Source organism: Mastacembelus armatus, chromosome 22 (genome assembly GCF_900324485.2).
Source record: "Mastacembelus armatus chromosome 22, fMasArm1.2, whole genome shotgun sequence".
Lineage (NCBI taxonomy): Eukaryota > Metazoa > Chordata > Actinopteri > Synbranchiformes > Mastacembelidae > Mastacembelus > Mastacembelus armatus.
The window spans coordinates 12,261,386-12,277,842 of NC_046654.1; the positions used below are offsets into that span (position 1 = coordinate 12,261,386).

Consider the following 16,457-nt stretch of genomic DNA (forward strand, 5'->3'; position numbering starts at 1 on the left):
CTTGATGTTGGCAGAGCTCATAGGGTGTCAAAAGTCAACCTTCGAGAAGAGAGAGCATCATGACGATCATGTCCTTCTGAAGGTCCAGCAGCTCCTTCAATAATTCAATTTGACTGGAGTCCTGTTAGGAGAAGACATAAAAGGGGTACTTTGTGAACCATGCTACACTATAACACACACACTCCCGATGCACTCCCTTTAAAGGCACTGTCGCCTTGTTGTTTTTGTAAAGACCAAAGCTGCTTCAGATTGTAGGAACAGCACCCAATAGCCCTGCTGAGGCCCAAAAGACCCTTGTAGGTAACATCCATCCATCAGCACCAGGGTTAATGTTATTTTACTGTCTGGGAGCAGATGGCTAGGTCAGTCTCTCTCATTTAGGGTCTCTATGGAGCCTGTATTCAGCATGCCATAAATCTTCTGTGTACTTTGATGCGTTAAATTCAACCCATCCACCTGTGCTCCCCTTCAACAGTCAGACCATGCCCTTTCTGATGGCCACGAGATAAGGTTAGGTGGCTGATTATAGTCCCACTCCTGCCTTACAGGGCATAGAGGAAATATCCCAGATGGAGTCATGTAGCTGAGTGAAAAAATATGTGTAATTGTACTGCAGTAGCCTGGGGTTATTCTTGAGCCTAGAGAGACATCTAGTGGCAAAAGATATTTTAAAGGAGCCTCTGGCTGACAAGGACAAATACCAGTGGTGGATGTGGTACTGAGATTTTTAGTGTGCCTATTTGTGCATTCATTATTATTAGAGTGCATTTTATAGTGGATAATGCAGTGATATTAATTTATACTTAGAAACGTTAGCCAAGGTAGCCAAGTCTTTTTATCTCCATCTGGGTACCTTTGTTGCATGTCATAGACCAATATCTCTTGCCATACTTCCTACTGTTTAAAACTGCACAAATGTATCTTATAACCTTGTTCTTTATTGTTTGTAATATCTTATTGTGCTAGCCAGTCTGTCAAACACATGTAGTGGTTTAAATATAGTGGAGTGGTGTATATCCCTCTGAAATATAGTAAAAACATAGTGAAAATACAAATTTCAAGTAGTATAAAATTAAATCCTGGAGTAAATTAAGTACTTCAAAAGCACAGTAACACCACAGACAAGTACACAGAAACACTTTTGCTTTACTGCCAACAAACAGTAGATACCTGTGATAATTTCATCTGCATGTTGGCAAAAACATGCAGGAAGCCCACCACTGCATCCCACAGCCTGCTGTGTGCCAGACTCTGCTGGTTCCCAATACATGGACCCTGAAGCAAACAGCACAGAGTAGATAGAGCGGCAATTATGGAACCAGAAGTATCTGATTTAGACATTTGAAATGAGATTATTCATATAGTATGTTGCAGTTTTAATTAGTTCTTGCTGTGTTGCAGTGCACTGCAATATTGTACCTGTATATACTCTGTTAAAGAGTTGAAGACTTGCTTTGCAACTGCAAGAGCTTTGGAGAAGTTCCTCTGGCCAGCCTCATCAATAACATCCTTACCAGAGTAGTACCAGTAGAAATCACTGATGGACTCCTAATAGAGGAATAATAACTCCTTTTAGCACATTGAATATAGTGAATGAAAATATGAAATCTACTTTACTGGGCCTCTGTAGCGATACCATACCTGAAGTCTTAGCAGGTAGTCTACAGTACTAATAATGATGTTGACTGTAGTTGTGTTCCCAGTCTGAGTCCTCAGGAAATTCTGAAAATCTAAAACAATTATAAGTTGCAAATGTGTATATTGATATTTGTTGTAACGTCGTTCTAATTTGGCTGTATAGAATAGCATCCACCTACCATTGTTGTGGCCCTCACAGAGAAGCTGCAAAAACCTAAAAAGATCCTTAGTGAACTCATCATTCTGCAGAACCTTGGAACCTGAGGACAGAAATTAAATTAACTGTCTCTTTTGATGATAAGAAGGTCAGAGACCATCACTTTAATGTGAGTACAGGCATCAGAACTTGCATAGCTTCCATTTTTTTCCATAAAGCTGCTGTCTAATTTGTCAAACAGCATTAAAATATGTGCACCTGTGTGTTCAGAACACACAGACGGGTATTATGGTATAAGGTATAGTGCATCATTTCACAAATTAAAATAACAGGGATAAAACTGATCTTTGTTGTTTTGAACCAGCAAAGCTTTGTTGTCTCTTACAAGCAAAGCTTTTGGAGATTTACTGGTATTTCTCGTCACACACTTATTAGTATTATCAGGTCCCACACATATGACAAGCACTGACTTCTTCTTAAAGAGGAAGAGGAGAGATTTGAGTCAGTTTGGGACACCTGGCCATGGACTGAACAATCTATCCAGATGTCAAAGGAGCATGCATGCGTTCCTTCAGTCCAGGGTACAAAGAGGGTGGTTGTATTGCATTCAGGAAAAGGGATAAGTAGGAGGAAAAGGGAAAAGAAGGAATGGGAGGGAATGAGGGAGGAGAGAGAGCAATCAAGATGTCAGCATTGCATAGAATGAATAGAATCTAAACCATGTATTTACCCCGCTCACTCACGTTGACTGCGACCGATGACATAAAAATATGATCAGAAGAAAACAAACAAACAAAACAAAAGCAGACATAAGCAAAGGATAAGACATTGAGATTCAGTCAGAATAAGTAGGAACAGGAGAGAATGATAACACTATAGAAATATCTTTACATACTCACACGGATTTGAGACAATGACATGTGTTTGCAAAGTCTGCTCTCTAGGCAGGTGTTTAGACAATACGTTAGGCAGAATACCAGACTAACAGTTACCATCACTTATGCCTGAGCTTATGAGGTGGGGATGAGTTGGAATATGCATGTGGAAAATATATTCATATACTGTATGCAACCCATCCGACCTCTGAGTAAAGGTGGACTTTTATATAGATGTTGTTGTGACTGTGGATGTATTTTTTGTGGCAGACAAGGCTCAGACAGGACTTACACATACAGTAACACAGGTTTACCTGCATGATGAAGACATACAACATGACACACGGGGGACAACGTGACATGGAGATGGGTTTGTATTTCCACAAATGAAAGAGCAAAGGTTTCATCAGGCTAATTCTGGGCCATTTAGCCTGAGGCCTATTATAAGCCTGACTAAAGAACAATAGCAGCATGAAACCGAATGGCTTGGTGGCATCACTTTTAACACGTGCTTTTGTGTAGGCAACATTTTTAACACTGAGTGGCTAAATATTCTTGGTGTTGCTGAGGAGAAAAATGTCTGTATGCTGCACCAATCAAAGTATACAGTACAGCTCAGTTTACACAGATACACAGACTGTAGCACATCCGCTAAGTGATTTAATTCCATTATTGATGTTTTGCCTATACTGAGCTTTTTATGCAATGATACCAAGCATACTATAAAATTATATTGTGGCACATGTATTGTAAGCTTTTCATTCAGTACCACTTTAGGGCCACAAATGTAGTGTGTATTGCTCTTGGAATCAGACAGTTTACCATATTTGTTATCCTCACTTACTTGAGCCCTCTTCAGTAACCATCCCCAGACCTTCGGCTTTGTTTTGCCTTTCAAAAGCATTTAAGTCCAGGACACTGAAAGACAAAAACTGAACTATGATATATTGCATTTCTATATTCTGTATTTTAAAGGGACAAGTCAGCAATTTAGAAATTAGAAGACACCATAAAACTATTTTCACAGTCTGTAGTATTTCCTGTGACCAGAACCTGTGTATAATTGATGGAATTGCCCTTTAAATGACAGACAGTACATTTTGTGTCTTGTGTGTGACAACTGGCCATGACTCCATTACCTGCAAGACATCATCAGCCCAGATAAGCTTTTGAAAAAGCCAGCATCTCTTTTTTCCTTCAGATAGTCCAACATTTTCTGCATCAAGATGAAAGCACAATTAATAGGGATGTGGTGCTGTTAAACATACAATTTACAAATGAGGAGTAATCTGTACCTGCTGGACCAGTGTATTTCCTCCGTTGAGAATGGAGATGCCCAGTTTCAGGGTGAAAGTCACCATAGCACCAAGCCGACCTGATGACCACAAGTTAGATATCGTAGCTGTACCACAGGTGGCAATAGTATGAAGGTGGAGAGATGAGTTTGTGTTTTCCCACCTTTGCTAGCACTGATCATCTGAAGCACCATCTCTGCAGCCCCTCGGTCATGAAGTCTAGCTTGTTGATACAGCATCTTTTGCTTCTCCATTTCTTTTTCCTGCACAAAATGATGTGATTCACTACCGTATACAATTCAAAATCTAAAACTAAATCAAATGCAGAACAATATTTTGGAGAAAATCAACAGCACCTCAAATGTTTTCTCCTTCCCTTCTTCTTCTTCTTCACCTTCAGCACAACTCTGAAAGAGAAAACAGGATGAAAACCTGCAAAACTTTGCTGAACACCATAGAACTCAGTAAAAGCAATTTAGAGAATTAAATACCTTTGCCATCATATCTGCATATGCAATATACAGAGGATCCTCTTCCAAAGAACTGACAAAAAGGACAAACACTGAGTAGTTAAACCTTTAGCTACACCAGTGGTGATTATATTTATAGCCACTGCTAAGTACATGCATTAGGCAGTAAAAGAAATGACTGTGTATTTCTCTCAGCATGAAATATATGACAGTGGTTTATCTTCATGCAGTTCTGAGATAAGAGATATTCCAAACTTTTATGTGGCACAGATGGGGCAAAGTATGCCGGTGCCACTTGGCCAGGTGTGTGACAGTAAGTGTGTATTTACCTGCACTCAGTGAGAGCATTATGGCTGAAATGCAGAATGAGCTGGTGAAGAGGGTCTGGCTGCTTTCTAACCTCCTCCTCCTCCTCTTCCTCCATTTGGTGCTGTGTTTTCTGGACAAGCCCAGCAACAAGTCAACAGTGGTGCTCAGAGATGTATTCTCAATATCGACTCTATGTGCCATTAAACTGAGAAGTCTGAACTGTAATCTAATGTTGCGCAAACCATAGACACATTAATATTCGACTTTTACTTAACCATAGTTTACTGAACTGCAGAGAATCAGGTGGTAGAAAAATAACCAAAAACAGTGTTTTGTTGCAGTGATAGCAGGCAAACAATACACTAAAAGCACAAACATGAACTCAGTCACACCACACACACGCTGCAACACTCATGCTCACACAAAAAAGCACAACACAAAACATACAAAAGCCCAGCAGTGTTAAAAGATGTAGAATGGAGTTAAGCATGACTCTCCATGAGCCCAGTTTATAGTACATATTGTAGATTTCCTACCATTTTAGCCCAGAGGTTCATGGTTACTCATGATATCATGTTTTTCTTTAGGGGTGCTGCAAATGTTTTGTTGGCTGGATAATGAAGTTCTTCATCTGTTACATCCTTAACTTGTAATGCCCCATGGCTTCTATTTAAAATAATGCAAAAAGGATTATTAAAAGGGCTAAAGGAAGATTAGATTTTCAAAAGTTGCATTAGTTCAAATTTTATTTTATTTTCATAATTTAAAAAAAAAAAACCCATTGGCACTCAACAGTTTGTCTTCAGGATAGTGTCTTATTCCATATCAGAAAACTGAATATGCAAAATTAATCAGCTTTATTTCATGAAGCCTGTAACCATTTTGATCAATCTACAGTATGTATATTATGCTGCAGGTCATCAAAGAAAGCAACTTTGTGCTGTATTTCTTCTGTTTTAATGCTTCCAACTAAATCAGTGCATGACCGTGAAGTTTTATGGTTGCTAAAATTTAGGAAAGACACAAAACTTTCATAAATTTTGTAAGTGCAAGCATCATGACAGGATGCTTTCTTACCTCTGTTGGATGGGACACAGTGGTTGAACTACAACAACTGGCTCTGACATCGGCAGTGATGTCATGCTTGCCAAAAATAGGCATCTGGTTAAAAAAACACTGCATGAATGACTGAGAGCGACCCAGTGGTACATGGAGGGACTGGGAAACTTTCAAGCACTTTTGACAATGATACGCGTAAAGGAGAGTGGCAGGGGCGATACTCAGCTCCCCCACAGCACATCAGGACGCTGGGGGGACGACACAAGTACTTACTGCAAGATCCTGCACTAGCTTCTCCTCAAAAGAGTACTCCTCTGTTTCTATCCATATTCTCTGATAGGCCAGGAGGAAGAGGTTAATAGAGCGATGCCTAAGGAGGGGTGAAAAGATATTTGCTTGGGTTAGATTGGAGTGGAGCCAAGGAGGGGAAAAGACCCTTGAGAAGAGGTTAATACTGGTTAGTTCAGGGTACTGGCACATCCAACTGGTCACCTTAGAAGAAACTGACTATAAACGGAGAACTGTGGGGTACATGAGTCATGAATGAAAAAAAACAATGCTAACCTTAACTCTCAGCAGTAGGCAGAAATTTCAACTCAAGACTAGATGAATTAGTTGATCTTAATAGTGTACTTTGAGAATATTAACTAGCCATGTATCTGCAAATCAACAACGTTTAATCACTGTCTTGCTGACTAACGAGAAGGTTGATAATAGACCATTCCTGTGTCTGTATGTGAAGGTTAGCATGGCTTAGCATAGAGAATGGAAACAAGGGTAAACAGGCTTTATTATTCAATTCCAATTCAATGTATTTGTATAGCGCCAAATCACAATAACAATAAACTCAAGGCACTGCATTGGCAGAACCAGGCTCAGTTTGGGCAGCCATCACCTTTAACCAGTTGGGGTGAGTTATACTGTATTTTGTACAATACAGTTTTTTGATATGTTAATTTGTGACACTCTGAGCTGCTGGATTTTAAAGGTTCAATGTATAATATGTAATCACAGGAAAATACCAACCATCGCATTTTCTTGTGTCTTCATATTTCCATATTTCTACAATAGTTCCAGAGAAACAGAGAAACCAAACACTTGCTTTAGACTCACATTTTGTTTTAAAGATGACGGCCACCATATTCTCCCTCATGCCCGGAAAAAGGGGTTGGTGTAGGAGTGGTGCTCAGAAGGCTGCATTATGTAATCTCACCACTAGATACAATAATTTTTTCACATATTACACATCACACCCTTAAGCTAAGCTAAATGAATCCCTTGGTAGCACCTTCATTTTGAGTGTACAGACACAAGAATAGCATTGATCTTTTCATCAAAACTCCAGGCTAAAGAACACAATGGCTGTGGAACCGTTCCTTTAAAGCCTTTTTTTCTAGATTCAACTTCTGCCATTACTGTACAGATATGGACCAGTGGAAATACCAGTGGAAGTATCTGAAATGGGGGTTAGATTTTGTAGCTGAAACCGTGCCTGGACGTGTGTGAGGGAACATGGTAGTTAGGAAAGGTATGCAAGGTCACAGAGTAGCAACACTGGGTCAGTGCTACGTTACCGTCAGCATGGAGAGCAGACTGTCATAGTCTGTGTTCTCATGCATTATCTCCAGCCAAATATGTCGGTAGGCTTTCAGGAAGTAATTATTATTTTTGTGCCTGGGGGGATGAGGCAGAATAAAGTGTCACTCTGAGGGGAGAACAAAGGCTGACTAGAGAGACAAAAGAGAAAAGATGACATCTGAATGCATTAAACTCAGGGAGAGCAGACATTCACATCCAAACATGAATCTATTACTCCAAATACAAACAACCAATTGTGCCTGCATTGTAAACGCTACCTAATAATTACTAGCTATGCTGTGTCATGTTTCACTGTCAACAAGTCAGAATAAATGAGTCAAGCTGACAGGCAGGCAGGGAGCATCATCTAAGCACATATTTAAGACGGCCACCCCCAGGTTGGGCCTCATAATTGTTTTCCTCCCTGCTGTAGCTCTCTGCCTGACTTCCAGTGATTGAGTTACAGAGCAGCAGGGCATGAAATTGCTAGTGTCCCGGGTTTTTTTTTTTTTCAACTTCTTGATAACAGCTATGGGCTAGACATTTGTCCTACAAACAGAGGGAGGGAGGCTGTGCATTAATACAAGGTCAGAACCCAAGAAGAGTGAAACGAGTTGTGAGTCAGAGAGAAGAAGAAGAAAGTGTGCTAGTAAACATAAAAGTGATGCAACAGTGGGAACATTATTTCACATCTGCTAGCAGTACCACAAGGAGCAACTGTTGAAGGTGGAGGGTCATCGTTAATTGGGACGATTTCAAAGATGTGTGGTATAAATGTACATATACAGTAATAATACCTTGGTAGATTATAAAGTGGGGCCATGCGGAAGCAGGCTACAACTGCTCTCTTCCTTTGCTTAGACAGCAACTTCTGCCACACACACTTTTTGGATCTGAGTGGCTGCTCCACCTAATGGGAGTAGAAGAAGTCAGCATTAAGATTAGTAATAACTGCACTGTCATTCTCTACCAGATAAACCAACCAATAAAAATCACTGTTTAGAAGTGGCATTTTTATCAGGCAGGTTCATTTCATCCTGACTGTAACCAAGCAAAAGCCGGGGCATAGTACAAGGGTGACTGAAATGCTAGTGAAGTAACCAAGTACAAGTTTGTGTTTTGTCATCCATGGCAAATAAATCAAAACATACAGGGTGTGGCTCAAAGTTTATGCTATACACAAGAGAGGAACAACAAAATCTGATGTTACTAACTCACTATATAAAGTAAACACATAGATGCATTCAGAAACTACGACGAATCAAGGTGCGACTACATCCTACACCAATCCTTGTAGATGCCCTTGTCTAGATTTGGCAGCAGTTCTGAAATAATTCAGAAATTCAGATTCCCTGTATGCCTTTCACTGGGCTCTGGACATTACACTCCTGCTTAACGAAACACACACCTCAGCTGCAGTTTAAAATTTGTTTGGGAATATAGAAATGTTTGAGCCTGACCTGCTCCAGGTTGAAGACAGCAGCAGAGATCCTCTGGATCCGGTCCACCACCTTCTCAGGGTCTGGAGGCCCCTCGCTTCTCATCACTATGTCCTTGTACAGGTTTAGCTGCCACCTCACTGCAGGGTCCTCTGACTGGGAGTGTGTTTTAGAAAAGGATACCAAATACCAACCTACAGTAGAGTGCCTATGAAGCTAATTATCACTTACAGTTGAACTAAATTCCGCTTTCTTACCTTTTCTCGAAGATGAAGATTCTGCGAAATGTGGTCTTTGACTTCATCATCTGTGTCTTTCTGTTGAACAGTAGGAGGTTAAAAAAAAATTGCTGGAAACAAATTCAAAGCTTCCTTATTTTGAAAATAAGCAATATTGTAACTTTATAAGACTAATGTAAAATGTATTGCCTGTACAAGGTTTCATAAAACCTGTCTCACCAGGAGGTAGCGTGTCTTGGCCAGAGATATGAGCTCCTGGTCTCCTGGTGTACACATGTTCAGTCCGATTGGCAGCATCTTCTTCAGAGCAGCCACAATCAGTGAGGTCTGGATAGAGTAGAACTCACCACGTCTCTTCTTGTGTTTCCTTTCCTGGTCTTGCCCTCCAGACTGAAAAAAATCATTATATTAACCTCAAACAACACACACACTGGTGAAAAAAAAAAAAAAAAAAAAAAAAAAAAAAAAAAAATCAATGGAAGCTTATTAAGCTGGTCACTTAAATATATACAAAAACTTCCCTTTCACTGAAATCAATGTTTTACGAAAGCACTTCCTAAAGTGATAACTTTATTTATTTCATAGTGGGAGCATTACCATATATATGAATCCAGTCGCAACTGAGGTATTTATTTCTTTTAGTGCTTTGAAAATCGGGGACCACACAAAATCTGTGCCACTGAAGCGTTAAGAAGTCTCACACCTCAGCTGAAAAGCAGAACTAGCAGGCTGCCTCTGATAGAACAGCAAGATGTTACCAGTGAGGAAGAAATGCTCTTCAGAAAGTGAAGCAGCTGGTTCACTGAAAACACTGATTTCCATATTAATATACAGTAAACACACAGAAAGCTTTATCACACATTGAGTATGACATTCTATAAACAGCTTGAAGTCACTATTGGAAAAACACACAAGGGTACCACAATCCATCAACCGAAAACACACCAGTGGCAAGTGATCACATGATATGCTACTGAGAGACCGGGCTTCTTTAATCCAGGTGAGATGCGTTCCGCCCAGAAATTAATGAGGAATGACGAAAATTACCATGTCGCACACGGTGATGAATGGAGGCCACAAATAATCAGATGATATAATATATAACTATACTATGGACTACTATATAGCACAGCAGCACAAGCTATTGGCATTTATGCTTGGTGAGTGGAGCATATAAGCCAATAAACTGGCAGGTAAACAGCTCATGCACTGCATCACTCTACCTTTTCCTTAAAGGACTGTTTGAGATAGAGAGACAGAAAGAGAGACAAAAAGAGAAAGGCAGAACAAAAAGGATGAGAGGGCAATTAATGAAAGCACACAGTCCTCACATGGATGTGCACTTCAGTGAAAACCAAATGTTTGCACTTAAAAGACTAAACCAGGCAGAGAAGGAAAAAGTTGTAATTCCTGTAATGCCTACCCAGGGTGATAGTATGGAGGGATATTAGTCTACTTAGGGATGATTGTTATTTTCTGCTATCCATTTCAAAATACATGCATAAATTCATACATGTACACATGTATAAGCACACGCAAGTCAGGGGTTTTATTGCCGTGTTATTTGTCGTCTACCTCGCTGACAAGTCTGACACATGCACGCTTCAATAAGACATAATCTTGTGTATGGGTGTGTACTCAATTTGTGTTTACAAATAGTTACTGAGAGCATTTTACATGTAACATATTAGCACAAAAATGAATATGTTAACATGGCAGAGAGGGTGTTAGCATGCATCACGCTTAATCCTACTGATCCTGTTTATTTTAATCCTCCTTTAGACCATGGGACATGTTCTTCGCTTGGTAAAGTAGATCGCAGTGCCATTATACACTGCCTAAAACATCCACTGTAAAATCCCAAAAAAAAGGACGTGGAGCTGTAAGTGTTGAGAAGTTGTGGCGTGATACAGAACCTACCTTTGACATCTTGGTTTTATTATCTCCAGTCAAGAAGGAAAGGTTGTTGATTTCATTCTGGACCACAAAGTTCTGCTCTTCTCGTTTGAAATTCTGCAAAAAGAAAAGTGCCAAGTACAGACAGCTATACTGCACCTATGGCCTAATTCATGCTGTATAGGCTGTTTTTGTAGCTCAGTTTGTATGAACCGGGGAACCTACATGTGACTTGCACCACAGGATAAATATCTCAGCGACCATTCTGAAGAGCTCATTGGAGTCAGTGTCTGGTTCTTTTAGCCACCTGGACCTGCAGTGACAGATAGAGACTTATACAATCCTCGGTACTTTTTCTGCAAACAGAACATCTGGCCCATCTTATCCTACCAGCATATTTTGCCTCTTTTTCCGCCCCTTTAACATAACATCATCATTTACTAGTCGGGAAGCTAACCTGTTGTTGTCCACGTAGCGGATGAGCATGGGGTAAAAGGCGTACAGGTCCCTGCAGAGCACAGCAAACTCGTCCAGAATGAGCAGCTCGGCCTCTTGGGTATCTCCCTTACTGTCCGCCTTCAACAGCTCCTCCTCAGCCACAACCTTCACTGTCTTCTTCTTCAGCTTCTCAAGTGTAGGCAGGAAGTGGCTCTTCAGCAGGTCTGCACGGGCCTTGCTGATGATAGGCTGCACATACACTGAACAGTGAAACAAACAAAACCACAGTTCAACCAAGCAAGATTTGAAATGAGTTAAGTTTCTTGTTTTAACTCAAAGGTGAGTTGCTTTTTCTGATGTTTATTTTTGCATTCAGTTTTTCTTGTGGGGGAAGCATTTTTAACAAGGCAGTTAGAATGAGGAATGATAGTCTTCATGGCAACACTCTCTTTAGAAAACGTAAGCTTATAAAAGTACTAAAAATGAGGCAGGGTGCTGCACTGATGCAGGTACCCATGCCCACCTGCAATCCTCTTCATCCACGAGGCCTCATCAATGCCCAGATTGTTGTTGAGGATCTTGAGGATGTTGCCAAGAATGAGGCTGAGGTGATCTGAGGTAACGGTGGTGCAGCAGATGCTTCCCCCGCTGGCTGGCTGGTTCTCAGGACCCCGCTCCCACCAGTAGGACAGATAGTTACACAGCATGGGCAGAACCACCTCAATTACGTGGGGCATCTCTGCGTACCGTGCTCCAGACTCAGCCATGTCATTGATGTCCTTCATCAGACCGTCGAGCCGAGGCATCCCAGGACACATCTCCTCCACTGTGTCTGGTATGCCTAGGACTACAAAAACCACATGTAAGTAAAACTATTACCACCATCACCATCATCATCATCATGGTGACAGCTCTTCTTTAGAATAATTACATACGACTCACTGGCTCGTTCTCGGCCGCTCTTGGTATTAAAGACAGAGCAGGGGTTGTACATGTTCAGCATTGGCTCCAGGAAGGCTACAGGCAACGCTCCAGCCAGGGTGGCCAGGCACTGGCCGAGAGCTGGAAGCTGTCTGAGGGCCACAAAGACAGTCTTATGTGAGCGTGTTTCTTCACTAAAACTCTGACCAATCAGCACAACATTTAAGCTTGGATACCTTTCAACATAGATGTTTTTCCCAGTGCCCAGGGCATAGAGGCTTGTCAAAATTCGATAGCAAGACACTTGGACATCATCCACTAAAAAAAAAAAAAGTTAGAAAAATAGCATGAACTATGTACTGTACTGACTATGGACTGATGAGCAGCATTAGAGTCCAGGAGGTGGAAGTAAAGGTGGCACTCGTACAACTCAACTCAAATCAAGTTTTTTATATAGCACATTCTTAAGTATAATACTGAGATGAATGCAGTAAAATACAGAAGAATGACCAAACAGGTCAGCTGTATCCTGTGGAGATTTAACAGCCATAAATTACACAGGATTTTACTGTAGTTTATTATGTTCTATGGCATCATTATAAGAAGCATTCAATAGCTGTATTATTTAAAATTGTAAACTGGCACTTGACTCCAGTTTATTAGCAGTCTGTCGAACACCAAACAACATGTTCGATCATTCTTTTGCTGTCAGGACTCACAAAGCAGGTCGACTCCAAAGTGATGTTGAGTGATGTGTTCAAACAGAGCTGTTAGAATGGGGAGCAGAGCTACAGTGGTGTAGTTGATATTCTGTGACACCCCTTTCATCTGCGACCGTGAATGAGTGAACTTCCCCAGCTTCAAGTTCTCGAACGTCTTCTCCAGGTCCTCTGCTGCGTTCTCAAAGAACGTCCTGAGCCCCACCCGCACCATCTCCGAGCCCGACTTCATCACCGTCCTGTTGAGGTGATAGACAGCGTGATAAATGACTGAAACTAAATGAGGTGATATGCAAGGACGGGACGATAGTGAAAGGCTGAACAATCCTTAGTATACAAAGGACAAGACTGTTTACCCACAGTAAGACACGCTCAAATATGCAATTACTTCACTCTGACAGCATGTGAAGGTTTTAGTCATGAAATGTGAGACATGAATTTCAATCTGAATGCCCTGACACTAAAACATGAATGATTTATTTAATGAATTAGGTGAATTTTTAATCCAAGGTGAGTTTACCAGTGCTGGATCTTAGACATACAGCTAGACACTCTGAAATAGCAGAACCCATTAATATGATTAGTCTGTCCATTTTCAGCTTTTCACAGTTCATAACATGGCTAAATGAATTGCCCATTGTTAAGCATTGATGTATTCCAGTAGGAAGGAGAAATGAAAGAGAGTCTGTGGGCATCAGCTGTGGCTCTTGAGCACAAACAACACACAATAATACATTTCCAATTTAGCCTCATTATGTGTGAGCTGCATTAACAAACAGTATATTGTCTCTGAAGAACACCATAAGCCTTTGGTGACATGTGCCACATGAAAATTGTTTAGCTTATTTAAATGCCAGAGGATGCTCTTTGTTAATGCCAGTGCCTCCCATAAGACACTAGAGAGTAAATGTGTAAAGGAAACTGTTCATGACAAACATATAACTCATTATGGGCCAATAGCTTCTAAGTCCTCACTTTACACTGGATGTTACTTACATTTAATGTTTTAAAACAGTAACTATTGAATGTGATTTACTTGTACATTTCATGCATTGTGTTTCAAGAAGAAAACTCAAAGGTACCAGTTTTTTTTGTGAGTATTTCAACATACCTGGTGTCCAGAGTATGTGCCAGGATGTGCAGACAGCTCACCATGGTGGTGGAGTCACTCCCTACAACAAACCATGGACAGTAATCAATGTGACATGAGCATACACCAGCATACTTATGAACATGAACTGAGCGTGGTGGCACTGAGTTCATGGCTATGTACTTCCCCCTCTTGTCAAATCAGTGTGTTTGGTTTGGAAGTGGCTGTGGTGGCTCAAGTAGCTGCAGTTAATGCTCTGCAGTTTTACAGCTAAATGTTCTAGTATTACAAAATCTAGATAATGTGCACTTAAACAAACACTGAGCTTCAGTTCATAAATCACAGAAGTACAAAAACAACAGGATAAATTGACAAGTCCAATTACATGCACACATTTTAACCAGCCACTAATCAGCTTACCAAAGAGTGAAATCCTATGTCTGACAAGAGCTGCCAGTTTACAAAACAGGCTGGAGGAGTGAAGGTTAGAAAAGGGAAGGAAATCAGAAAAATACAATGAGTATATCATCGAGAAAAGTTTAGGATTTGAGATTGATCAGGGTTATGATTTTAAGCAAAGAATGGTGAAGAAATATTTTCATGCTATGTTGCTACATGTAATGTAACTGAATGTTGTCACTGTGCACCTGGTGACCATCTCCTTCTCCTTGTTGGAGGCATAACCACTGCTGCTCAGGTTCTTATTGGGCGAGGAGAGGAAATAAAGAGAGTGGTTCTTGAAGTACTGGTCAATAAGAGGGAGGAGAACCTGGTGGAGGACATGGGTAATGACATCAGAACAGACTCATGCAAAATAAAATAAAAGTTTTTCATATATGTATAGTTGCTAAATTTACTTACTTTGGCAAAAAACTTGATTTCTTGTTCATGAGGCGATCTGTCTGTTTTTCCACTGGCAGCCATAGACTCTGCATTGAGAATTCACAAATATATACAGCGGGTAAAATAGGTATTGAACATGTCACCACTTTTCTCAGTAAATACTGTATATCTCTAAAAGTGCTATTGACATGAAATTTTCATCAGATGTTGGTAACAACCCATGCAATCCACACATGCAAAGAAAATATAAATTCAGTTATGTGTAATAATGTGAAATGACACAGGGAAAAAGTATTGAACGCGCTCACTGAAATTTATTTAATACTTCGTATGTAATACAAAGAACTGGCAATACGATATGTATCTTGTAGTAATGTCATGTAATTTTGCCATACCTAGGTGAGCGATAAACTCCTGGGCTGAATCAACATATTTGAGCAGCTTCTTGAGAAACTTATAGGCAAATCTCTTCTCCATGGAAGATGAATCCTGCTCCAAATCTTTCAGACCTCTGCAAAACATTAAGATTATAGCTACAAATCAACACTTTGATACCACTTGATTTCTCTTTTACTGTAATTTGGCTATGGGTAGTGTTAAGTGGCAAAGTTAGAAAGTGGTATAAAATTACTGCAATGCATCAAAATGTTAATATATTCCAGGACACATCCTGTGCATCGCTGACCTTGTGATGCTATAGCCATTGATTTGCAGGAAGCGAAAAAGGTCCTGGGCCTTCTCTCGATCACGGGCCTTCTCCTTGGCTGTCAGCGTGTCATAGGGTACCAACAGAGGGTGTGTTCCCCCACCTGAATACACCAACAATGCAGAACACTTAATTAGTCATGGGTCTTTAACAAGTGTCTGAGGGCAGATGATGAACTGAAGTTGAATGACCAATCAGATGTACCTGCTTCATCAAGACCAGAAAAGCCAGCATGCATATGCTAGCAGGCAATTATAAACACTACAATACCCAAGTGGTACTTTACATCCTCCCACCCACCCACACACAGACTCTTCCTTTCTGTTTTGGTTGATGTCAGTGTTTAATATGCGTTCATGATTACAAAATCACCTCTGCTTCCAAGTTCACTCTTTTTCTTCTTGGCCCAGATGTTATGGTAATTTTCAGCCACCACCTCCACCATGCCCTTGAACCAAACACAAAAGAAAAACTGTATCTCAGACAGGGGCAGGTACTACCCACATTACACATTTATATTCAGGCATTATTGCTTTTCATCTCATACACAGACTGTTAAAGTGTTTGATGTGAAAAACAAAAAAAGTATGACAGAACAAATGCAGCTCACTCACCTGCAGCTCCCTGGAAAGAACCACATTGCTTGTATCTATCGGGCTGGGATTGAAGCCATTTGACTGGAAATATTCAAAAAGATGAAGATATACAACGAAACACTGTGTTAGTATGTCAGCACTGATAAAAGAAGCTTCTTCTGTCTTTTAGTTTTAAGTCTATTAATTATT

At 40.4% G+C, this 16,457-nt stretch overlaps 1 protein-coding gene across 3 annotated transcripts in view; it reads right to left on the reverse strand.

Annotated features, from left to right (window-relative positions):
* Positions 1-16,457, reverse strand: part of LOC113131570 (ryanodine receptor 3-like) — a 33,595-nt gene that overhangs the window by 8,413 nt on the left and 8,725 nt on the right. For 2 of the 3 annotated variants that reach the window (XM_026309191.1, XM_026309015.1), the window contains exons 17-49: positions 16,287-16,349; positions 16,045-16,120; positions 15,652-15,775; positions 15,362-15,477; positions 14,985-15,052; positions 14,771-14,892; positions 14,544-14,593; positions 14,145-14,205; positions 13,034-13,272; positions 12,551-12,632; positions 12,336-12,466; positions 11,917-12,240; positions 11,413-11,653; positions 11,181-11,268; positions 10,980-11,072; positions 9,279-9,449; positions 9,078-9,137; positions 8,842-8,976; positions 8,179-8,291; positions 7,378-7,477; positions 4,765-4,874; positions 4,457-4,508; positions 4,322-4,372; positions 4,129-4,228; positions 3,966-4,045; positions 3,810-3,886; positions 3,515-3,588; positions 2,526-2,543; positions 1,818-1,898; positions 1,642-1,730; positions 1,420-1,548; positions 1,171-1,275; positions 40-121 (exon numbers count right to left, since the gene is read on the reverse strand). In XM_026309191.1, coding sequence (XP_026164976.1) covers positions 40-121; positions 1,171-1,275; positions 1,420-1,548; positions 1,642-1,730; positions 1,818-1,898; positions 2,526-2,543; positions 3,515-3,588; positions 3,810-3,886; positions 3,966-4,045; positions 4,129-4,228; positions 4,322-4,372; positions 4,457-4,508; positions 4,765-4,874; positions 7,378-7,477; positions 8,179-8,291; positions 8,842-8,976; positions 9,078-9,137; positions 9,279-9,449; positions 10,980-11,072; positions 11,181-11,268; positions 11,413-11,653; positions 11,917-12,240; positions 12,336-12,466; positions 12,551-12,632; positions 13,034-13,272; positions 14,145-14,205; positions 14,544-14,593; positions 14,771-14,892; positions 14,985-15,052; positions 15,362-15,477; positions 15,652-15,775; positions 16,045-16,120; positions 16,287-16,349 — 3,505 coding nt within the window. The remainder of the gene's footprint in view (positions 1-39; positions 122-1,170; positions 1,276-1,419; positions 1,549-1,641; positions 1,731-1,817; positions 1,899-2,525; positions 2,544-3,514; positions 3,589-3,809; positions 3,887-3,965; positions 4,046-4,128; positions 4,229-4,321; positions 4,373-4,456; positions 4,509-4,764; positions 4,875-7,377; positions 7,478-8,178; positions 8,292-8,841; positions 8,977-9,077; positions 9,138-9,278; positions 9,450-10,979; positions 11,073-11,180; positions 11,269-11,412; positions 11,654-11,916; positions 12,241-12,335; positions 12,467-12,550; positions 12,633-13,033; positions 13,273-14,144; positions 14,206-14,543; positions 14,594-14,770; positions 14,893-14,984; positions 15,053-15,361; positions 15,478-15,651; positions 15,776-16,044; positions 16,121-16,286; positions 16,350-16,457) is intronic. The other variant, XM_026309106.1, reaches the window with a different exon arrangement.